The 22,884-nt window shown below is 49.9% G+C and overlaps 11 protein-coding genes across 11 annotated transcripts; 4 read left to right on the top strand and 7 right to left on the bottom strand.

Annotated features, from left to right (window-relative positions):
• Nucleotides 1–17: 17 nt before the first annotated feature.
• N7519_004536 (uncharacterized protein) lies at nucleotides 18–744 on the bottom strand (the record flags this gene model as incomplete). The annotated part of the gene is made up of 3 exons (XM_057291312.1): nucleotides 18–385; nucleotides 495–611; nucleotides 678–744. The coding sequence occupies 3 exons, from the start codon at nucleotides 742–744 to the stop codon at nucleotides 18–20; spliced, it is 552 nt and encodes a 183-aa protein (XP_057152514.1).
• Nucleotides 745–1,102: 358 nt separating this feature from the next.
• N7519_004535 (calponin homology domain protein) lies at nucleotides 1,103–3,144 on the top strand (the record flags this gene model as incomplete). The annotated part of the gene is made up of 3 exons (XM_057291311.1): nucleotides 1,103–1,269; nucleotides 1,343–1,749; nucleotides 1,829–3,144. The coding sequence occupies 3 exons, from the start codon at nucleotides 1,103–1,105 to the stop codon at nucleotides 3,142–3,144; spliced, it is 1,890 nt and encodes a 629-aa protein (XP_057152513.1).
• A 568-nt stretch (nucleotides 3,145–3,712) lies between these two features.
• On the bottom strand, nucleotides 3,713–5,575 carry N7519_004534 (uncharacterized protein; the record flags this gene model as incomplete). Its single annotated transcript, XM_057291310.1, has 3 exons — nucleotides 3,713–4,164; nucleotides 4,203–5,354; nucleotides 5,440–5,575. The coding sequence occupies 3 exons, from the start codon at nucleotides 5,573–5,575 to the stop codon at nucleotides 3,713–3,715; spliced, it is 1,740 nt and encodes a 579-aa protein (XP_057152512.1).
• A 1,028-nt stretch (nucleotides 5,576–6,603) lies between these two features.
• Nucleotides 6,604–7,554, bottom strand: N7519_004533 (ORMDL family protein; the record flags this gene model as incomplete). The annotated part of the gene is made up of 3 exons (XM_057291309.1): nucleotides 6,604–6,654; nucleotides 6,712–7,070; nucleotides 7,164–7,554. The coding sequence occupies 3 exons, from the start codon at nucleotides 7,552–7,554 to the stop codon at nucleotides 6,604–6,606; spliced, it is 801 nt and encodes a 266-aa protein (XP_057152511.1).
• Nucleotides 7,555–9,561: 2,007 nt separating this feature from the next.
• On the top strand, nucleotides 9,562–11,248 carry N7519_004532 (zinc knuckle domain protein; the record flags this gene model as incomplete). Its single annotated transcript, XM_057291308.1, has 2 exons — nucleotides 9,562–10,497; nucleotides 10,556–11,248. 2 exons carry the CDS (start codon nucleotides 9,562–9,564, stop codon nucleotides 11,246–11,248), a joined length of 1,629 nt encoding a protein of 542 aa, XP_057152510.1.
• A 163-nt stretch (nucleotides 11,249–11,411) lies between these two features.
• On the bottom strand, nucleotides 11,412–12,740 carry N7519_004531 (putative haloacid dehalogenase-like hydrolase; the record flags this gene model as incomplete). The annotated part of the gene is made up of 4 exons (XM_057291307.1): nucleotides 11,412–11,766; nucleotides 11,883–12,089; nucleotides 12,164–12,196; nucleotides 12,592–12,740. 4 exons carry the CDS (start codon nucleotides 12,738–12,740, stop codon nucleotides 11,412–11,414), a joined length of 744 nt encoding a protein of 247 aa, XP_057152509.1.
• A 309-nt stretch (nucleotides 12,741–13,049) lies between these two features.
• Nucleotides 13,050–13,973, top strand: N7519_004530 (uncharacterized protein; the record flags this gene model as incomplete). The annotated part of the gene is made up of 1 exon (XM_057291306.1): nucleotides 13,050–13,973. The coding sequence occupies one exon, from the start codon at nucleotides 13,050–13,052 to the stop codon at nucleotides 13,971–13,973; it is 924 nt and encodes a 307-aa protein (XP_057152508.1).
• A 471-nt stretch (nucleotides 13,974–14,444) lies between these two features.
• N7519_004529 (UbiX family flavin prenyltransferase) lies at nucleotides 14,445–15,053 on the bottom strand (the record flags this gene model as incomplete). The annotated part of the gene is made up of 1 exon (XM_057291305.1): nucleotides 14,445–15,053. The coding sequence occupies one exon, from the start codon at nucleotides 15,051–15,053 to the stop codon at nucleotides 14,445–14,447; it is 609 nt and encodes a 202-aa protein (XP_057152507.1).
• Nucleotides 15,054–18,066: 3,013 nt separating this feature from the next.
• Nucleotides 18,067–19,616, bottom strand: N7519_004528 (UbiD family decarboxylase; the record flags this gene model as incomplete). Its single annotated transcript, XM_057291304.1, has 3 exons — nucleotides 18,067–18,216; nucleotides 18,273–18,602; nucleotides 18,651–19,616. 3 exons carry the CDS (start codon nucleotides 19,614–19,616, stop codon nucleotides 18,067–18,069), a joined length of 1,446 nt encoding a protein of 481 aa, XP_057152506.1.
• A 492-nt stretch (nucleotides 19,617–20,108) lies between these two features.
• Nucleotides 20,109–20,838, top strand: N7519_004527 (flavin reductase family protein; the record flags this gene model as incomplete). The annotated part of the gene is made up of 2 exons (XM_057291303.1): nucleotides 20,109–20,162; nucleotides 20,209–20,838. The coding sequence occupies 2 exons, from the start codon at nucleotides 20,109–20,111 to the stop codon at nucleotides 20,836–20,838; spliced, it is 684 nt and encodes a 227-aa protein (XP_057152505.1).
• Nucleotides 20,839–21,050: 212 nt separating this feature from the next.
• On the bottom strand, nucleotides 21,051–22,536 carry N7519_004526 (uncharacterized protein; the record flags this gene model as incomplete). The annotated part of the gene is made up of 5 exons (XM_057291302.1): nucleotides 21,051–21,241; nucleotides 21,315–21,480; nucleotides 21,531–21,832; nucleotides 21,888–22,222; nucleotides 22,292–22,536. The coding sequence occupies 5 exons, from the start codon at nucleotides 22,534–22,536 to the stop codon at nucleotides 21,051–21,053; spliced, it is 1,239 nt and encodes a 412-aa protein (XP_057152504.1).
• Nucleotides 22,537–22,884: the final 348 nt, after the last annotated feature.

The raw sequence follows: 22,884 nt of genomic DNA, 5'->3' as shown, positions 1-22,884 counted from the left end.
TAAGCCGATATCACCTTTCACCGCTTGGAACTAGGAGACCACGCTTCAGGTTGCCACTCCTCGCCTGGGTTGGTATTTTTCGCCTTGGCCCACGGGTTCTCCTCCTTTTGTGTCTCTGGTGCTGTTTCGGGGGTTGTGGCTGAAGCCGGTGCTTTTTGTGCAGGAGCAGCGTTGGCGGGCTGACTCAAAGTAGCCTCATCGATTTGGGTTGCTGGGGGTTGTTGCTGAGTCTTGGGCTTATCGAGATAGGAGGGCTTGCTGGCCCAACGCTCATCGGCGAGTCGAGCGAGTTGTTTGATTTGTGCCTGCCGAACAAGATCCTGCTGCTGCTCCTGGATGCTCGGGGGATGTTGTCGGACATGTCGCAGCCATTGGTGCCATTGTGCTGTGTTGAAATAACATGTTAGTTGTGCTTCAACAGTCTCATTCCCCTTTGAACCCGGAGCAGAGACATGCGATCCAAGCCCGAGCCTGCATCTTCCGACAGAACTCACGTGTTACTTGAACGTCACTAAAATGAGTCTTGGGGTCGTATCGAACAATGCGACGGAATCGAGCTGCATTCATCACATCTTTGAACTCCCAGTAGGTATTTCCGGCGAGATCCTCACCTAAGAGACGGTTAGCGGGACTGAGACACGGAGACGCCACAGGAAAAACAGAAAGCAGATACTGACCGACCAAGAAGGACTTCCGCCAGGGCAGGCGAAGCTTCTTCCATTTGAACCATAAGCTGTTAACCATCGTTGAGTGTGAAGAATAGAGAAGAGGCAAAAAAAGATCGGGGCGGGCTATCAGGAACGTCATCGGGGGGATAAACACAGCCCGGACATTCCATTCCTCTTCTCCTCCATCTCTCGACCTTTTTCTCCTTTTGTCTTTCTTATTTCTACGACTTTACTAGAAGACCTTTACACTTCTAGTAATTGAAGCATTTTCTTCATCTAATCATTTCCAATTGTATCACGGAACATCCTCCTTCTGCTACCCAACACCCGCCACCGTTAGGGCCGATCAGGCACCCGTAAAGGGATACATACCAAGTGGCAACAACAGTCTAACTACACTTCAACAATAGAGCATCGATTATCCGACACTCAATATGGCTTCAGTGACTTCGTTGGACAAGGACTTGCGCAATATGCGCCTATCCCGCTATACCCCGCAGGCAGCCGCGGAGGTACGCGACTGGATTGAGGAAGTGCTGCATGAGAAACTGGCATCGCCAGACTTGCTTGAAGGCCTGAAAGATGGCGTTGCTCTTTGCAAGTAAGTAGTGTCTATGTCTTTTTAGAGTAGCATCAATGAGTCTGGACCCCTAGCTAACTCCTTTAATTACAAGGCTGGTAAACCTCGCTGTGTCACCGGGCGTGAAGTATAAGCAGTTGTCCGCGCCATTTGTACAGATGGAGAACATTTCGCATTTCTTGCGCGCATGCCAATTGCCCCCGCTCAACCTTCCCCCACACGATGTCTTCCTGACAGTTGATCTCTACGAAGGAAAGGATCCGGCGCAGGTTCTCCAATGTCTGGCAGCGTTCAGTCGGCGGGCTAATGCCCTTGCACCCAACAAATTTCCCCGAACTGTCGGTCCACAGAGTAAGCGCGGTGTCATCAGCCCAAATGCGACGGGTTCAAGCAACGGAGCGTACTCACCTCGATCGGCCCGCTCCTCTAGCAATGTCGGGGATGCAAGAGCCACCCTTCCCTCTCGAACAGATAGCCCTGTGAAACCTGCCGGGTCATATAGTACTTGGGCCAAGAAGGGAGATGAACAGGATACTACCCCTGCTTGGAACATTCACCAATATGGCTACATGGGGGGGAGCGAGCCAAGGGAATCAAGGGATTGCATTTGGTGCTCGCCGACAGATCACCACTCCTGCGCCTGCTGTGCCAAGTCTTGCAGAGAAAGAGAAGCGCAGGCGGGAAGAGGATGAACGGATTCGTCAACAGAACGCAGAGAGGGAAGAGGCAGAGCGGGCACACCAGCGTCAGATTGCAGAAGAGGAGGCTCGTGCTAAGGCAGAAGAGGAGCGCCGATGGGAAGAAGAGACTGCTCGTGTAAGGGAACAAGAACGTCTCAGGGTTGAAGAAGAAAAGAAGCGCTGGGATGATGAAAAACGCCAATGGGAAGCGGACGAGCAGCGACGTATGGCGGAAGAGAAGGAAGCCGAAGAGCGGTTTGAGCAGGAGCGACAACAGAGACGAAACGTGCATGATATCCGTCTCAATGGTCAGTTCCTAAGCCAGTACCAGACCTCCAACCCCCAGGTCGGTGATGTCGCCGGAGCAAGTCCGGCCGAGGAAACAGCCCAAAGCCGCCGCATCAAAGAGCTCGAACGTGAGCTACAGCAGGCAAAGGAGCGGGAGCGCCAGTATCAGACCGAACGCCAGGAAGCCCAGTCTGGAAAGACTGGCGATCAGCCTCAGACTCGCAGTCAAAGTCGCCCTCGTCCCGTTCCCCCCAAACCTAGCTACGATCTCTCTTCCCTCGAACAAGAACGGCGACTCCTCCGTACAGAGTGGCAGAACACGCAGGACATGCCCGCTACTTCTGAGGCAGAGGAACCCAACCCCACCGAGGAGCAAGCACCAGCACCGCCCGCTCGTCCCCTCCCAATGCCAAAGCCATCATCTTTCTCTGCAACGCCAGCACTCCCTCCCAGGGACCTACCCGCCTCGCCTCGGCCCCTTCCAGACCCAGTAGCCTACAACGCCAACCGGGGCCACGAAAGTCGCGTTGATAGTTTCCTCTCCTCGAACCCAGCACCCGCATCCCCAGCCCCAGCCACCCACCGATTCCAAGACTACACCTCGACCTCCGAAGTCGACGCGGAGAATAGCCGCCGCGCAGCCTCACAGCAGAAGACCAAGGCCGGCGGCTGGGCGTCCAAGTCTCTTCTGGAACGGGAGATGGAGCGCGAACGCGCGCGCCAGGAGGAGTGGGCTGAGAACCAGAAGCAGACGGCGGCTGCGGCCGAGCGTGGCAACAAAGATAACTCGCAAGGCTCGGGACCCGGTCAGTCTTGGGATGTTCATCAGTATGGCTATATGGGTGGTGATAATCAGAACCGTGGCGGTGTTGGCCTTGGTGTTGGCGGTGCTAGACGTCAGATTATTGGACCCCGGCCGCCGCGATAAGTTGCTGGCTTGTGTTGGAAACTCGTTGGGCCTACCTATTCAACCTAGGGTTCTTGTTTATTTGATTACTCGTCCCTTCTGTTTTCTTACCATTCTTGCTTCCTCCTTCTTATAAGCTCTATTTCCCCTGCCTCTATCATCATTGAAGCAGAAAACCTATTATCATATCTGCTTTGGTGGATTATTCTGTTACTTGCGTGCTATGATTCCCGCTCCAGGCCATTGCTTTACTTTGTTTTTCACGCGATGTGGTTGTAGATAGCAATTATACTCAAGATCCTATAATAAACACATTTCAAAAGACACCGAGTTACAGGTTGATCACACGTCCGTAGGATAGTCCTTTCACGGTAAATGAAAGGAATTGGCATCTAATAGACAGTACAGGAACTCCATGGCCCCTAAGCTAAGTATATGTCACGACAAATATATCCAAACCGAAGAAAAATGCAAAGCGAATCCAAACCCTCCATAAACGCCCATAGACTCGAAACCCGATCGTTAAGTATCATTGTCATCATGAACATCATTACCACAACGCCTATCTTCCCTAATCCCACAGCAAGGCTCATGGTAAGATATGCTCGACCATGAACTTCATCCTAAACCCACTCTCCTTCAAATAAGCCCATTCAATCGAGTTCCGATCACGACTAGCCTGCTCACGACGCGCAATCCCAGACCGGACAGCTTCGGCCAGCGACGGGGTCACAGAGAGCATCTTGCTCTTGTGCAGGAGTGTCATCAAGGCCTCAAGCAGAATGGAGACTTTGGCATTGTTCCCGACGCTTGGGGTAGCCGCTGCGTACGGGAGGAAGCATTTCTCCAGCTTGGCCTGGGTAAGGTAATTATCGTCGGAGCTGGGGGCGGAGCTCTCGCGGAGGACGAAGAGTAGGAGCTCGCAGAGAGTAGAGTGCGCTCCGGGTAGGAGGTGTGGCAGGTTGGAAGGGCTGATAAATTGTTGGAAGATCGGGAGGGAAAGGTCCCGGATGTTCTCGACGAACAGGTCGTAGAGGTCGTCTCAGGGGCATGAAGTGTCGGGGCAGCTTTTCCGAGACGCTGGATAGGATGCTGAGGAGCTGCTGGCGGAGGGCGAGGGAGGTGTAGCCGCCTAGGGGGGGCTAGATTGCTGTTTTCTTGGGAGGGTGTTTTGTTCTTGGCCATCTTGATGGGGTCTGTGGCTTCATCCATCGCATTTCGCGTTCCTCGTCGGGTTCGCTTGCTACGTCGTGTCTTAGCATTCGACCCCTTGGCTGGAGGTGATATCGAGGTTGAGCTTTGATCAGCTTCGATATCCTCGTCTGAGTTGTTCTGGTAGTCGCCATAGTCATCCTTGTCGAGGTTGATATCACCTGCCCTCTTCTTGGCATTATGCAAGTCTTGGTCGGCAACGGGAATTCTGAGTTCATCGTTGAATACCTCTTTGAACTCGCCGAGATTTGACTTGCCGTTGGCAAAGATTGCGCGCATGATTCTGCGGTTTCGTCCAGCTGTGGTATTTGAGGCGATGTAACGGAATATCAGGCTTTCCCGGAAGATTCCAAGGTCATCTTGCACCTTCACTGTCTTCGCCTTGGGCTTTTTGCCCGTGTGGTTTTCTTCCTTGATCGGTTCAGCGCCCTGCGAGGCCTCCCTTTCTGACCTCTCTGACTTCTCTGGCAAAACCGAGGTATCCGTTTGCTTTTGTTTTGCCTCTTGGTATTTATTTTCGCGCTCTTTCCAATCATCTTCGAGTACATTGCACATAAACTGGAGCCATATTTGCCAGCGCTCCCACCGGGCCGGATGAAGTACTGAACAATTAAATGCCCAACCGACAGCGTGCCAGAAATCCTCTGCGCAGTGCCACACCGAAGCAGCTTGGTTGAATTTCGTATTCAGAGGCCTGGTATCAGGATTGTCATGCTCAACGAGCATGGGGCTTTCCGCACGCCGCCTACTCTGTCGCGAAGATGCAAACTGGGTGAAGCCGAAAGCGAGATTAAACTTTGCATCCGTGGGACCAACAAGGGAATTCGTCAGTCGAAGAAATCGCAAAGCTGCCTTGGGTGCTTCTTTTTCGTACTCCGACTCGGCGCGCGTTGTTGTTCTTGGGTGCACGAGCATCGTAGCTGCGACGGCGAGATGCTGTGGCAGTGGAATCACTGCCTTTGTCGATGAGATAGTGCCTGATGCAAGGACATTGAAGAGAAGGCTATATGCTTGGGGCCCTATTGAGAAAACGGAAATTATTAGCAGCGGCTCTTTTGAGGGTTTCCCCCACGCGCGTCGAAGCACGGGGAAAAAAGAACATACATAGGCTATCTTCGAGGAAAATTTCGGTCTGTCGAGCCAGCTCCCATTGAAGGGGTACAGGTGACCGATATGGTACCTCGTCCACGGTCGCCATAGCCAGAGGGGGGGTTGTGAAAAGCCAGCTGAAAAGATACATTTTGAGCTGGCAGTAACGCGCTTATCGATAAGGAGACGCGGAGATGGCGTATGGCGTGTTGACAGAAATATATGTCCGGCAGAACAGTAGGCAGTTGAATGCTGATATATGTGACATTATTGAAGAGCATAAGAAAGGCATCTAAAGTAGATTCTAGAGGTATGTTAGGATAATACCGTAGTCATCAAACTAAGAGAGTTTTCGTTAATCAATTCTATAAAAAGGTTGAACTTCTTTGTTTGGAGGGCGGAAACAAAGGCGGTGGAAAGTATACAGGCAATGAACTGGCTATTTCTTGCTGTAAGGACCTGAGGCATATATTGACGAGGCTAGTGCATGATGAGCCCGGGGGCCCTGTGGTCGGCTTGAAGTATCAAGGAGTCTGAACTGAAATCCCCAGGTTAGGTATGTAGCCCTGGAGATATATTTCACCTTGCCTTTGCATTGTTTACGTTGTATATCCTCCGAGTACAAACTCTAATGTTCGAGGGCTAAGAAGTGAATACTTCATCTTACTCGAGTTCTATGATGCAATAGCCGCATGGACCCCAGCCAAGAGATTGACCTGCATTACCCGATCAAAGCTCTATATGCATACTAGGGCCTGATTCTTACTTCCATGTGCATAGATTGCAAAGGTACATTGATCCCTTACATTGTACAACCCAAGATTTCAAAGTCATAGCAGGGAGCCGAAAAAGTGGAAGCATTCAAGGTAAAAAATTGCAGGGCTTGGATACTTGGAAATCTAGACAAGGATAAGCTGCCTAGGCAGACCGAAAGGATGGGAATCTGGACTGGTTCGCAGTGACTTCTGCGTCTTCATATTTGCTGACGAAAAGAAAAAAGAGAAACAGAATGCATGGTGGCCGAGAACGGTTCAACCCCCGTCAATCATTTTCGCAATGCAAAGGCCTTTTATGAAGAAAAGGAGAGGAAGGCGAGAAAGCTCGGGAAATCAAGGCCGTGTATACGCCAACATGGATAGCGGAGAGAGAAAAAAGAAAGGAAAGATTAAATGGGAGCCACTATGACTCCTCGGGTATATCGGAGAAGAGACCTATTCGCAACCGATGCGACTGCAGCCAAAAAGTTAGCAAATGAGTTTCGTCTGGTCCCGAGTAGATATAACATACGAAAGGCAGCTTGGGAATTACCACTCCCAACGTGGCCAGGAAGTTGATAGTAAAGTGGGTCAAATCGAAATGGGTATAATGAGTGCTGAGGAGGAAGAGCACGATAGGCACGCAGAGCAAGAACTTCTTAGCGGGTGTGTACTGGTCGCCATTATCGATCTGCTCCCACATGTTGAGATTGTCGTAGGCACCGGCGTTGAACTCGAACGGGATGCCCCGCACCCAGTGGAACATGAGGAAAGATCCGAACATGTAGCTGATATTGGTGAGGGTCCATGAAGTTTCCTGCGAGACGCCCGGGATGATATCATAGAAAATCTTGAGAGCGGCGATACACACGAAATGGATGGTCCAGGCACCTACAATCAAAAATGAAGTTCCACGTTAGTCCTCGGTCTCTCCATTTCTCTAGCTTGTGATGGGGTCTCCCGGATCAGCTTTTTGTCACTCACCCTTGGCGTTCACCCAGTTTGCATTCAGATTTGGCAATGCGGCCTGATCGCTGGTATGTTCGATAGACTCGGCCGGCTCCTGGTAGATAAGACTGCTGGACCGCCTTCGGCGGCCTTGTTTTGAGGTCATGCTTGGAGATAACCGCTGCGGCCCTGTGTCAACATCCGGAGGGAAGGATATGCCACGAGGGGCCAACAGGGAAGACACTTTTGAATTGTCGGACGCCAGCTTGACGGTTTCCAAAAGACAAGAAGAATAAGTTGGGAGAGAAGGAGAGAAGAATGAAAAGGAGCGTGGGGATGAGGTGGCACGGCCCAGACTGGAGTTTGCCGGTCGGATCGGCTTGTGGTCACGGGGTGCGGAAGAGCTCTCTGATTGTCTTCTTTTCATTTTGGGCTTAAGACTATCCTTTTTTTTTTTACTTTGCATTAGACTCTATAATTAGATTGACTTTTTTTGCCCTTATTAATCTATTTCTTACCTTTTAGATTGGCCTACCACGGAGTAGAGGCAAATGCATCATTGGCTGATGTACAGTATGCATGTGCGGAATCTAGCCCGAAAGGACTAGAACTATACATGTATGTATATGTACTTTATACTAGGGATCCAGTAAAGGGGAAGATTCCTGAATGATTCCCTTTTGTCTGGTTTGATGAGGATTTCTTGAAATATTTCTTATCGTTGGCATTCCCTTTTATGGGGCAAATACGTCTGAGACATGGCTATAAAACAGGCTAATATAGGACTGGGCCACCTTTGCTCAACTATGACACCAAATTGATTATTTTACCCCTTTGCATACATCTGAAAAGAACATGTAAAAAGAACATCTAGAAGCACATGAGAGTCTTCCTACATATAACATCCCTAATATCATCTTAGGCCAAATATGGATCGTATTAATAGCCTTATGTCGCCAAAGACAGAGGCCGCGTAATCGGCTGAATATTCTTGCAGTTATACCTTGCCCAAAGCCGTATATGTCTGTATAGCAAAGAGTTCTCAACATCATTATAGCAACAAGTGTATAGGGAAAGATCCCGATTAAAAAGGCTACAGATAGATGCAGTAATCTTAGAACCAAATCATGGTGATGGAACACGGGCATGGCTTTCATCCTAGCAGTATACAGTGATTGTATTTGAATGGCTTAATAAAACTCCAGGGGAAGTATATATGGTACTAGGAGGACTGAAAGTAACTGTTCCGAGTTTGCCGTCCGATCTCTTTAGACTTTAGATGCTTGGAAGGTCATCTGCTGTTATAGAAACACACGGATCCTATTAGTATGGAAAGGTGCCTTCATTCTGCATGGCATGTCCAGTACTCGGTTGGTATAAACTGAAGCAGTTGATGGCGGGAGCATTGGCTAGGATTCCGTCCAACATTTGGCATTGCTATGCTTCCAAGTAGCATTGCCTGCTATGGGTAAAGAAAAGTAAATGGGCCTCTGCTTCATCCACTAAGAGCTGATGCTAACTAGCTAGTTCGCCAGCTCAATTTTGTAATCAACTTGCGGTAATTGGTCAATGAGAGTGCCCTAATTTGATGGATCTAAGAGAGCATATAGAATGACTCTAGGCTGTGAGCCTTCACCCGGCCATGGCTCATAGATAGCCAACAGTACTTTGAATCTTCAACCTAATGATCCATAATCTATACTAACATTTGGCACTTGGGAGACTATGTATATACAAAGACGGCATCAGCCCCACTCTTGGCGTCGATCGCCTCGATTTGCTATACTTCACGGGTAGATCTTGCGCCTAAGACAACGCCCAGGCTGAGTGAATAATGATTCTTTACTTGGAATTAGCATCTTGAATCATTATGCAAGCTGTCATTAGTACACAGACGGAACCATGCATGTATGTTGAGAGTGACCCGGGGTCAAAGAGTTGTCTTCCCGCTGTCTATACCACATCGAGGGCATGTCGAGAGCATGTTGATATTGATTAACTGACTGTTGGCTTCCAATGTCGACCTTAGGGTTATAGACCTTGTATTTTCCGTCCATTTTTTCTCGCTTTTATGCTTCTGATAAGTACCACTGTACGCATGCCTCGGTTGTATACAACCTCAACGAGGTCTGCTAGTGCTTCTGTACTGATTTATTGGAGGAAATAATTTAAAAAAATTCAGGCCCCTGTTTTATTTCTAGGTAGATATTACAATAGAAGCATAAAAAAGCTTATCGGAATGCAAATCATGGGTCTCTATGGCTTATCGCCTCGTAGGTCTCCGCGGTATACTTCCTAAGTTTAAGAATTGCGCGAATGGTCGATATAGTTTACCGTGAAATATTCTGGGGAGCCAAATTCTACTGTTGATCCTTCCAGACTTCTCACCCGATCTTTAGTCCAATACTTTTATCCAAATTGTACAATTCCCTCAATGGCAAATTCCTCAGACGAAGAGGCTGATTCACGCACAGCCCTGGTGGGAGCCCCGCGCACTCGCTCGAATCCGCGTTCCACCTCGCGCTCCGCATCCCACGACAGCACCCGCCCGGCGAAGCGACAACGCCGTAACAGAAATAAGAAGGACTCAGACCTGGCCGACTTCGTTCCAAAAGGCGTCGCATTCAGTGCCACTTCCTTGCCAGTAGATGATCCAGACAGCACATCTAGTTCCGGATCCAGTTCAGCGTCAAGTGAAGATTCCGATTCCGATGCGAACCCAACTACCGTCGCAAACCCACACGCCGGCAACACCGCGCCTGCGATTAGCTGGAACCAGGGTCGGAAGGCTGCAGTGCGAACAACACTTGGAAAACGATCGGCGCCAACAAACGAGAAGCCTGGTCAATTTGAAGCGGTGAATGATAAGTTTTGGCGCAGTCGCAGTGCATCTGTTTCGGCCAATGGTGAAGACAAGCCCTTAACAAACAACCAATCTCAAAATGATGATGAGCTGGAAGATGGAGAAATTGACTCAAAGAGTGACACAGACGATTCAGATTCTCTTGGTTCTGAAGCTGATGACTCTATCTTGTTGAACATCGGGGAGAAGATGGGAATGGACAGTGCCAATGACTACGACCCTGCCACCCTAGCTCATCAGCATGGTTCAAACACCGGAGACTCAAATCTGAAAGGCACATCTACACAATCCGGACCTGGGTCAAAAGAGGAAGCATTCCGGCTTTTCTCAAGCAAATATCCAAATGCGCCTGCTGCTTTGGTGGACCTAAGCAAGACAGACCTTGAGCTCATTGCGAAGTACGTCTATTTCGATCGCAGCATCCATGATATAGATCTCAAACTTCCTATCTCTTGCCTTGAATGTCAACGTGAAGGCCATATGGCCGATGTCTGCCCAGCAAAAGAGGTATGTTCTATCTTGCATCCAGTTACGTTATTTTCACTGTACTAACCTCAATATGAAGTGTGAACACTGTGGCGCCTGGAATCAGCACCAAAGCAGTACTTGTCCCGACTGGCGACGATGCCAAAGATGCCGCGAACGTGGCCACGACGAGCCGCAATGCAGTGCAAAGCTACGCAGTTTCGCATACGAAGTGCCCTGTGACTACTGTGGCAGTGAGCATCTGGAAAATGAATGCGATTATCTATGGAAGTTCCCAATCAGAGATCTCCACTCCAACCAAGTCACAGTATCAATCTGCTGTGCGAATTGCTGCAGTGCGAAACATCTTATGGGAGACTGCCCAGCTAACGACTTACGCGAACCGTGCACAACTTCATCGTCATTTACCCTGAAGGGTATCGACTCCGACATGATCACGAACCTCAACACTGTTGTTCCGCCGCGAGAGACCCGCGCACCAAGCCGATCTCGATCCCGCGGACGAGACAGGGAATGGTCTCGACCTCCATCCCCAGACGACGATGACATGATGTCCCGCGTATCCCGAGGCCGAGGACGCCCCGTCCCTGCCCCTCGTGGCAACACCCGCGGCAGTATCAAGTTCGCCAGCGGAGTCGGAGCTAAACGTGCGAACCCACCCCTTCCCCGGGGTCCTCCTCCACCAAGAGGCGGTGGTCGAGGCCGTGGACCACAACGAGGAGGAGGGTTCTCACGCGGACCACGTGGCGGCGGCAGAGGCCGCGGGTGGTAAGAAGGGGGTTTTACCTCTTCCGAATTGAGCATCAGATCTCGGCGAAAGCCATGTACATAGCAAACAGCATAGTGTCTACGATTCCGCTCAGTTTCGGCTGAGCATGTATGTACGATTAAATGACACTTTATTCTATCATCTCTCACTTCAGCGAGTATATTTCTCATGCGCCATGTTCATCATTCTCTCTTGTCCCGACAAACCCCTCCTCCAGAATACCGATCAAATCATCCAGCCGCTTGATGCAAAGATCCGTATGCGGATGTTCCTGCAAATGCACATTCCGCTCATTCAAAAGCAACACCGTCGCAGCGCCAGCCATATGTCCAGCCGTCATATCGTCAATGCTATCACCAACCATGATCAGATTCTCACCATTAGCAAGACCCCATTCACTCGCGATATGCAGGATGCCCGCGGGATCAGGCTTGGGCAGGAGATTGGGCGTGTCCCGCGTGACGATTGGCAGGAAGATATGGCCATCGAGATAGTTGTCGATCAGGTTCTGGACTGGTGCTCTAAGAGATGCGAATATCGTGGTTAGCGCTGTGTGTACATCACATAACTGGACTGGATATGGACCCATGGAGGGCTCCGATGTTATGTCCTAGTTGTGTCAATTGCTATAACATACTCGAAGTTCCGTGTGCAGAGCGCCCGTCGTAAGCCGCGGGATTTGAGATAGTCCATTAGGCGGACCAGGCCGGGCTGTGGCTGCTGGTCGGCCATCGCTCGGCGTTCTATGGCTTGCACTTTGGATACGGCCGTGGCATGTTCTTCAGTGGGGAGTCCGCGGATGTGGTGCAGGATGTCGATGGAGCGATCGATTCCTAGTGCTTCTCTGTAGTGAGGGGTTTGTTAGAGGAGCTTTCAGCGAGGTTTCGATTTGAATAGCTCCTAGGCAGTAGGTCATACCTCATTTCGCTGAACATGTGATGCTGTGGCAAACTAGTCAAGGTCAGCTGGGTTCAATCAGTATAAAGTTGACTTTATAACACAATCAGCTTGGTATCATTGGATCACCGGAGATGCTCAATTCCTCCTGCTTGAAGATGCCAGATAACAAGAGAATAAGACAGAAAGGCTGGGATATATAATGTAAACTATTAAGTATCGTCTGGAGTAGATCAGCATACTATCCCGAATAGGAAGTATGTTTCTGCCTGAATCTCAGATTGATGCCTTGATCTTCATTTCCCGCCAACTTCCAATAACTAATAGCATCAACCTGGGAAGACATATTTAATATCAAGTCTCCAGGTGTATCCAAAATCGCAAACATTCCAGAGAAAATAACTACAGCACATATCGCGTATAAAGCAGGAAGAGAAAGAGTGACTCACCACAATGTACCATCCACATCAAACACAATTCCCTTCAAGAGAGGGGCAGTCGACGTGCTAGTCAAACCGAGAGGTGCGAACTTCCGCGGACGAAGATATTTGCAGGCAATAGCCGACATGATGGAACGAGCAGCGTTTATATTGGACATGAACAGAGGGAGACCTGGAGTTGAAGAGGTGGAGTTGGCCGGGTGGAGCGGGATCTATAAGCATCGCGGGTTTAGCGTTTCCCGTGGACACGTTAGCTCGAGATATACTCGTTAACCAGCAGATCTGAGGAAACTACAATATACCTAGGTAGATATAGATCGGGGATATTCAACTTCGAGTAATATCTCTGGTTCTTTCCCTATTACAAAGTACTTCCATTGCAGCTTCCTCGATTGTAATATGGCCATGACTTCCTACACAAGGTCCCAATCCCAAACATCTTCACTAGACGAGTCGTGGTCTTCAGCATGGATCAAAAACTCTTCGCAGTATTCCCCATATCCCTCCTAAAAACAATACACCTCATCGGTTCTCTCTCCTGGCTGCAACTCCTCTACGCAGCCTCCTACCTCGCACGACTATTCTGGACACAGCGTGAATCTTCGCCCTTCAAGAAAGCCATCGATCGTACGGAAACGAGCATTATCAATGCCATCCTCGGCACTGTCCCACTCTCAGCCTATAGTTCTGCAACGGCAACAGAGCGTCAGTGGTACCTTTCATCAGGCAATGACGCTTTGAATTACGAGAACAACATCCGCACCACCTCCCAGCCCACCTCCAACTTGCTAGCCACCTCACCCTGGCCAGAAGAAGGACACCAAGACTCAGACTCCTCATCAGATCACGAAACTCCCACCCCACGGCCGGGCACCGAACATACCCGAGAAAACTCCCCCATCTACGAAACCGTGCGCAAGCTCCGATCTAACACACGAGGCAGCATTTCAAAGATCGCCAACTCAGCAAGATCCATCTTCCGACAGCCCCTGACCGTTTCCCCACGGGATATGGACGGTTTTCCCTCAGACGAGGAACGGACCGAGCCACACCTGGTTCCAGTCCCAGTGCACGCTTCGCAGCCCCAGCTCGTCCAGAATGTCTCTTTCCCCGTCCCCATGTCTGCATCTGCGCGTGTCACAGACCACTTCAGTGACCCTGGTCCGGTGACCGCAATCAAGGCGCAGCAGCCAGTCTCATTTGGGGCGGCCATTGATGGGGGGATTGATTCCGAGACGGTGCAGATGTATCGCTCGAGCAAATACTACTCTGTCGAGAGTTATCCCGGGAAGTTCCCTGTTAGTGATGCGTTGGATTATAGCTCGCTTGCTACCGCTTATGCTGTTAGAGGGAAGGGGACTACCTCTGTTCGACCTTTTTCGGACTACTAGGGCTTTCCTTTTTGGTGATAGGGCATTTTGATTGGCACGGCTTGTTTATGGAGATGATATCCTCATGAGGATTGTGGGAGTCGTTTGATTGGAGTCTTCGAGTTGAGTACTTCTGTTTGTTTCTTGGGACATGGCGTCAGAGTAATGTTGTACTTGGGATTCTACTGTTCGTTATATTAATTACCAAGATCACATTGGCCATTCTTGTCATTGACTACCAGGATATTGTCCATTATCTACCACTGGATGTGACTATCCCCAGGACTCACTATAAACCCTGAACTTGCCATCACTAGCATTAAGGCCACCGCCTGATGAAGGGGACAGAAGAGTTCATGCTGATGGAAAGTGCTGTACATTTTCGAATGCAAAGTTGAAGTATATTGATAATGCACCAGTTTACCCAGGTACCCAAGCCAACGACAACGCCAACAAATGCTACACAAAACGAATCAACCCAGCTCCCGCCCTTTATTTCTCCGCCTGCCATCCTTCCCATCTCTCAAAATCACCCGTATCCAAATCAAACAGGTCGAGCATACGTCCCACGCTCTGATCAACCAAATCATCCACCGACGCAGCCCGAATATAATACGCCGGCACAGGCGGAAAGATGACCGCACCAGCACGAGAAACCTCCAACATATTACGCAGATGAATATCGCTAAGCGGCGTTTCCCTCGCAACAAGCACAAGCTTCCGTCTCTCTTTCAACATGACATCCGCAGTGCGCGAGATCAAATCATCACAGAAACCACTATGGATAGCAGCGAGCGTCTTCATGCTGCATGGAACAACAATCATGCCATCGGCCTTGAAAGAGCCACTCGAGATCGGCGCAGCCATGTCGTTGATGTTGTGCACATGATCTGCCAATGCTTTGACGTTCGATGGGTGGTAGTCGGTTTCGTATTTGATTGTCGCCTCCGCCCACTTGCTCATCACTAAATGGGTTTCCACGTTTAGGCGACGGAGGGCAATGAGAGCTTTGATTCCGAGAATGGCGCCTGTTGCGCCGGTCATTGCGACCACGATGCGGCGGCGGCGCGTTTGTTGAGGGGCATGGTCGATGGTTGGCATCGTTGTTTCGGTTGGGCTGCCTCCGGGAGAGTGGCGGCTGGAAGATGGGGTGTGTGTTCCGGAGAGAAGAGAGAGCATTGATTGGAGACTTCTTGAAGGTGTTTTGGTCTTGTTGAGTGATGGTTTTGGTTTGTATACTGTGGAGCTGTGAAGACTGGTGTGATGAACGGCTGAGCCTTGTAACCCTTGGCTCGTTTTATATTAATATGTTGTGTGGCAAGATGCCGAATATCCAGGTCTCACAGATTTTCCTGCTGGGAGTTTTTGCATGGCCCGAGAAACAGAGCATACTGCATCGGTCCGATTCTGGAGAGAGTGAAGCCATCCGAGGCGCCGATGCCGAGATCCGGGGACTGCGCGGATTGCCGCGACAGAGTTTAGAAGAAACTTTTCCTTAAAAAAGGAAAATTGGCATAAAAGCCGGCATTGCTGTGGGCTTTGCGAAATTGTAATTGATCATGTCTGGCCATTAATAACGCACGTACGATATCAGGGTTGAAATTTTCATAGAAATCCATTTTCCTGTGTATAATCAAACATCGGAACTGCGGCATGTCAGCTTTTATTGTCGAAACTAGGAAAACGGTGCTTACGGTTCATGATCGAGTCTAGATACGTGACGGGAGATACGTCGAATGGGTTGGTCATATCCATGGGTCCAACAGGCCTGTTCAGATGTGAGCATTCATCTTCACCATAGACAGGAAACTTACCCAGGACCGAATTGCGGCGGCATATTCGAGGCCATTCCCGCCCAGTTCTCCGTTTCCGTGGCGCTCGTCTCCTGCTCTCGTTCTAAGGCGCTTCGTAAGGTCACCAAGGCTCGGATGTGACGATCCGACAACCATTGACTATCACTTTCGGATGAAGCACCATCATCACTTATTCTTGAATTGGATGATGAGAAGACGTCAATAACTTTTTGTTGAAGATTGCGACATTCGGGGTCATTGCGCGTCTCTTCCCAGATGCAGAGAAGCAGAGTCGAACTCAACACCGTATGTACCATTGACCAGCTTCGCAATGGAACAGTACTCAAAGCCTGAAAATCAAGAAATGCCTTGGACGCATCAATCAAACTCCCTTTGGCACGATCCCGAAGAATGCCAGTCTGGTGGAGAAAAGGCTGTGGGTGGATTGCTTCATTGCCGGCCGGCAGAGGACCGATACACAGAAGGAGGTGTGCATCCTAAGAGCTAAATGTTCGAGATGTTGTTGCATTGTTGTGCAATTTTCTCTTGATCGAAGATATGGTAGGCCGCGTTGGTGAGCATAATCCAGCCGCTGCAGCCCTTCCAATGCTCGATCAAATTCAGCGGTGCTGAGGTTTTCCGGTCGCATGATATCTAAGCCGATACGGCAGAGCAAGTGCATTACTTCTGCGAAGGACAAGTCTTGTCTCTCGAAAAATGAGTTAGCAAGAGACCATCCCGTCACGGAGACAATTGGCGGTCGGTCATAGCAAAGGCACAGTAAACTATCCTGCCAGATAATTGTTGACCTGTAGGAAGTCAGCTGCGATGCGAGCAGATATGTCTATAGTAGTTCGATCTTCATACCAAAGATTCCTGGCCTTCGTTTTCACATGCTCAGGCCAGTGAACAGTACTTCTTTCAGTGTGTAGGCCCATGGTCTGAGCTAGTCGAATCGTTGTTCCCAGTAACGCCCAGGCGGCATCGGACTGTCCCATATTCTGCAACGTATTCCCTAAGATAAGCAGTGCTTGTATAATATCTAGTGACGGCCGAAACAGGAAATTGGCCAAGCGGAGAGCATGGAATGAACGACGGGCTGAATATCGTTAGCTAAGCTTGATGGGCGTGCAATCCAGCTTACCGAAGTCAGTTGACAGTTCAAATCGTTCGGAACATCCAATATCGGAGTAATGAGCCCCTGCTGCCAATGTTGCCAGTAAAAGGCTGATATGGCCGATAGATTTATCGGTTGCCCAGCGATCAGTGATCTTCTCCGGGTCGCGTAATTCACCAGATGCATGGGCATTAAGATAGATGCACAAGTCAGATTCAAAACGGTCTATATCAGCGAGTATTGGGTTGAATGGATATGCCGTGACACGATAGAAGTGGAAGAATCTAACCGGTTAGCCGTATTCCTTTTTTGTTCAATTGTTTGCAACCTACTTCAAGACCTCTGATCTCTGAGGTATTACAGTCAGCAGTGACTGCCACTTTTCAAGTGGCGTCTTCGAGTTCATGAATGTATAATTGCTGAAGGTATTTTGCAGACCAAGAACAGATCCAACCTCGCGGGCCACCGACTCATTAACGTCTGATGCTCGCATGCGCAGAATTGAAGCAACCGAATTGTCACCAGAATAGACATAATTCTTCGAGCTATCATCAGGCCGTGCGTATTGATTGCTTGCCACGGCCGGTGATCTGGGCGAAGCCGAGCGAGCGACACTATGGCGAGAAGCCGATCTGCGCCTCGAATGTGAAAGGCTGTAGGTGCAGATCTCGGGGTGTTTTCGCTTCTGGCAGGTACGACATGGTTGGCACCCGTCACATTTAACCTTTCGCTTTCTGCATGGGTAGCATGCATGGGCCTCTCGCTCTCGACTCTTGAGCTGTAACACCCGGTCTGCTTCGCCTTGACTGACAGGGCTCATGTTGCCGAGGACTCCGAGGTACCGGGACTAGCAGGGGTTGTTGTCTTGGCCAAGAAGGTGCGTCGATTGAAAGTGTGGAGCTCTCTCAATATAATTACCCGCATCCGAGCTCGGTACTGGGTGATATGGGCTCCAGTTTTCGAGACTGAGCAATGTAGGCCTTGCCAAAACGCGGGTCAAGTTGAGTTTCCGCTTTGACAGAACTGCCCAACAGGGTTACACGGTAACTTACAAACGAACCATGGTTCCAATATCCTTGGCGGTATCCACCGGGGCATGAGTATAGAATTACATCAATCTTGGAAGACAAAGGAGAACATTGATCGAGATTCTAATCAATCTATGCTTATTCAAAATAACTATCAACTAATATACAATCCTCATTTACTCCTCCCGGAATCCCATCTTCGTCCAGTTGGCCAAAACCTTCTGCTTGAGCTCCTCAGGGTACGAATTCTCGAAATCGGCGGCCACCCAATCTCTTCCGGTAGTATATTCACATGGGAGAAGAGCATCAGAAACGACCTTTCCTCCCTGAACCGGCGATCCGTTTCCATGCGACATGTATGGAATAAGGGGAACCCGCGCACATCCTCGTAGAAGATCTCGTCGAGGTTAGGACGGCAGCGAGTCGAGAAAGCCCACATTACATCCTTTCCATTATAGACATCGATGTCGTCGCCGCAAAGCACGAGCCGGTGAATGGTGTAGCCAGGCTTACAGTTGAAGACCAGATCACCGACCTTCCTGGAGAACTCTTTCGGGGTGGTCTTCATTTCCCGCAGCTTTGCGGTGTCGATTCTCAGAGCGACCCAGGTCACTTGGGACTCGAACGGCGCGAAAGCATCAGTCACCGGGAGACCGGCTTGTTGGCAGATTTTTCGAATCTCGGCAGCGGCCAGTGAGCCGATCATGGTGTGCTAATACTTGTTAGTAGGGAACAGGAAAGATGGAGGCGGGTGGCTTACAGTCTCATCGGTCAGTCGACCGCAAGATGACATGGGCATAATGGGGTTGTTGCGGTAGGTGATGCGGTTGACCTTGTACTTGGGCCATAGGTGTGTATCTCCAGGGAAGACATAGCCGTGCATCTCACCGAAAGGACCCTCGGGACCCTTGTCCGTGATAGAAAGCGTACCTTCAAAGACAATTTCGGAGGTGGCAGGCACGTAGAGATTGTTGGTATCGCACTTGACTGGATCCAAGGCGGAACCAGTCATGGCACCGACATATCCAGCCTCGGTCACACCATCGGGAATGGGCATGCTTGAGGCCATGATGGCCGCAGGGGGAACACCGAAGGCTAGAGCCCACGGGACGTCGCGGCCTTCCTTCTTCCACATCTGGTGGATCTGCCAAATGTGCTGGGGCTCAATGACTAGACCGGTCAGGTGCTTATCGTCGGAGACCATTGCACGGGCAATAGACCAGTTGGTCCACGACCCATCGGGGGACTGAACAATGTGCATTCCGTAGGTCTGGATGTACTTTCCTCCATCGGCCTGGTGGATCTGGGGTGCAGGCAGTTTCGTCAGATCAATCTGGCTTTCTTCGAGGAAGTTCTCTTTGCAAGGTCCGGTAGGCACGATGTTGGGAGGGATCGGCGCCATGGTGCTAGCCGAGAGCATCTTGTCAAGGATTTCGCGCATAGATGCGGTAGGTGGCAAGGCCAGGTGTCGTGCAAGTCGGCCATAACGATCCTTTGGAGACTTCCTGAGAGATCCAGGGGCACCCAAGATGCGGAAGAGGCCGTTTGAAGCACCAATGAGGTTGTTGAAGAGCGGGGCCTTGTCGTCCGTTTCACAGACAAGACGAGTAATGGCGGCTGCTTCAAGGTTGGGATCAACTGGAGTGTCAATCTCAACCAGGTCATTGTCGGCCTTCAAGGCCTCGACAAATGACCGGAAGCAGAGGTGAGGCTCAGTGTTGGTCATTGTGAATCTGTCTTTGGAGGTAGAGATTGTGTATGTGTTGAGTGGACTTGGATTTGTGAACCAGGGCCTCCCTTGACAATCCAACCAGCTTAAATACCCCTGTGCGAGTCTTTAAAACGGTAATCTCGGCTCGCCACAGATCAAATTCAGGTATGACGAGCTGATTCATCCATGAGAGTTCTCGGAATGCCGCATACTTCGGCACTTTTGCAGGTGCCGAAGGCCCCACTCCGAGGCCCCGAGACACCGAAGTACGATCCATGGAACTCGAGCCACTTATTCTGGATTTATATTCAGGAAGTCGTCACGTGGCTTCGGATGTCGGAATTGTTGTCATGATGCAGGTGGATTATTGCCGCTGGGGTGGGCTCTTACCCCAAAAGGACGCTCATATGGCGTCGGCACTTCGATCGGCAGTTGGGAATATATGTACATAACTAAGAGGGGTTGACTTCCAGAAGCACAGAAACAGAAACAGAAACAAGATACGTCATGTTCTACCAACCCGGAGTTACAGAGCACAATCTTCCCCACGACCCGTTCAAGGTGAAGCTCCAGGACGGACAATGGACGACATAGCTAACACTAACAGGCGTGCGTGGTGCCTCGTCCGATCGGATGGATCTCCACCAAGAACAAAGAAGGCCAAGCCAACTTGGCGCCTTACTCCCAATTCAACAACCTTACATTCGACCCGCCATACGTGATGTTCTCTTCGAATCAGACCGTGAACGGCACGCGAAAGGACACGGTAGTCAACGCGGAGCAGACCGGACGCTTCGTCTGGAATATGGCGACGTGGGACCTTCGTGAGGCCGTCAACATCTCGGCCGAGCAAGTACCTTATGGGGTAGACGAATTTGAGCGTGCCAAGGTGACCAAAGAGCCGGCAACGCTAATGGATGTCCCCATGGTGCGGGAGTCGCCGGTGAAATTCGAGTGCGAATATCATTCCACCGTGCGGCTACCGGGGAATCCTCCGATGGGCACCGTGGACGTGGTGATCGGCCGGGTGATCGCCGTGCATATCAAGGATGAGGTGTTGACAGATGGGATCCTGGATATCAAGAAGACGAAGCCGATCGCACGCTGTGGGTACTATCAGTACACGGTGGTGACGGAGACATTCGACATGGTGATTCCTGGCATGTCCGAGGATGTTCTATACGGCTTAGAAGGGAGTGCGAAGCGGAATCGCGAGGCTGAATCGCGGAATACGTGATCGGGCGTCCACCGTGATGCTAATTTAGGACTGTTTCTAGAACTACTAGCTGCTATGCCCCTCTAGCCAGCGAGAGGTAGTATATAGTTCTTTCTAAACGCCCATAGAGTCATCGAACGATGATCGGATCCCTTCGATATAATAGAGCTGAGTGAACCTTTTATGGCACAGCCTTTTGCCTGTGATGTAGTACAATCTGAAGGCCAGCCAGGCTATTTATGCAATTCTGCTTGCACCCACTCGTCCTGTTCTAGTTCCATCGCAGAGCTTCGCTTTTCCGGCTCCCACTGCAGCATTTTTCGCACTAGGCGGAGAAACATCTCTTTTTCCTCTTCCTCGAGGCTAGTCTCTCTTTGCTCAAGCGGGATGTGCTCTCCCACTAATTCTCCGGCGCGCAGGTCACCTGGAGTAGCAGAAACAATCAATAATTGACACTTGTTATGTGTAGCTAGGGCAAGGACAGATAAATTACTTACCTTCCTTTGTGAAGTAGTCTTTCGTCAGATTCCCCCGGGCAAGGAAACTTGGCGATGGGGGACCGAGTAGGCGTATCATTTCGGCAAGATGAGCACGACTCCTATAGGTCTGATACTCTGGGTCCTGGCCGCTAAATAGCGAGCCTCCTTCGTAAAGGTTCCAAACCTGACAGTGTAAGCCTAGAAACTGCTACATCGAAGTATCGGCTTTCTTACCACGCATCCCATGTTCCATATGTCAACGCTATATGACCATGGAACTTGCAAAATGACCTCGGGTGCTCGATATATATCCGGCTGAATGTCTTCCGAGTGCTGTTCGTCACCCATCACAGCCGAGCCAAAATCGCAGAGGACAGGCGCGCCTAAGTTTTTAGGCATTCTAAGCGCGCGGGAGGTATAGATTGTCCTTCCATCAAACTCCTTCCTAGGGCAGGGATTTTGGAGCTCATTGTTTTCAAAATCGCTGAAAACTGAATTATCAGCAATGCCGAACATGATGTTATCTGCTTTAATATCTGATATACTGATAAGCAAATGATCGAGCCTGAGATCGGCAAGAGGAAATCGCACCGGTATGGATGATCTTGCATTCTGTATGCAAATAGTCCAATGCAAGAAATAGACGATGCAGCGTCACTGCCAACATTGTCGTAGGTAACCTCTGCACCGGGTTGCGGAATAGAAAATCCAGCACACTCTCCCATAATGGAGGATGCACGAGACATTGATGTTTGTCTTCAGGTCCGCTGACGTCAAAGGAGTCCAGCAAAGATCTGACGTACTTGCGACCTGCATGTTTCCTAGGAGCCCCTTCGATACGTTTGTATATCTTCAGCTCATCGTCCAGTTGCTGCCCCATCGATGTGGACTTTATGAAAATCTTGAGAGTGACATAGCGACGATAGCTATATTTTAAGTTAGCAAAGAAATTACGAGAAGATAATAAAAGCCTAAAGATGCCAGTGTCTTCTTACTCCATATCACGTGCGAGCCACACGGTTGAGCTGGCTCCAAACCCCAGTTTTCCCACAACTTGGTACCGGTCCTTGAGTATTTCCCCTATTCTAGTAGGATAATACCGACCTGCAACATATCCTGGGATAGTTTCTTCCTCAATTGCCTGGCTAGTTGATACCCGGATAAAATTCGGATTGGTGAAATTGAGAGGTGTCCATCTTCGTCCTAGCTGGGGCAAAGACTGAAGGAGAGACCTCAACATGTCGGAGATAAAGAGGATCAGATTCTTCTGCAGCGCGTTGGATTTACTTTCGGAATACAGTTTAGTGGAGGGGAGTGTCGAGACAGCAGTGGACTCACTGGTGACAGAAGATGGCCAGCTGAGGTCTTCCGAAGGCCCCAGCCTTCGAAGGTTGATCTACGGCCCGGCCCGTGAACGGAACCTTGGAACCTTTGTTCTATTTACAACCTTGAAATTGAGGAAGCTACAAGTCCTCGGGTGGTAAGAAAGAAAGAACCAAAAACTCTTTAGATGACGCTTTGTTTATGGTTTATACAAGGAGCATTTCGAAGATTTTCGGGGAAGCTTGATCACTGCTCTCTCTTGAAT

The sequence above is a fragment of the Penicillium mononematosum genome (assembly GCF_028829835.1).
Source record: "Penicillium mononematosum strain IBT 11891 chromosome Unknown utg000002l:1.0-8112719.0:1.0-8118358.0, whole genome shotgun sequence".
In the NCBI taxonomy this organism is placed as follows: Eukaryota; Fungi; Ascomycota; class Eurotiomycetes; order Eurotiales; family Aspergillaceae; genus Penicillium; species Penicillium mononematosum.
This window is presented reverse-complemented; position numbering and strand designations above follow the sequence as displayed.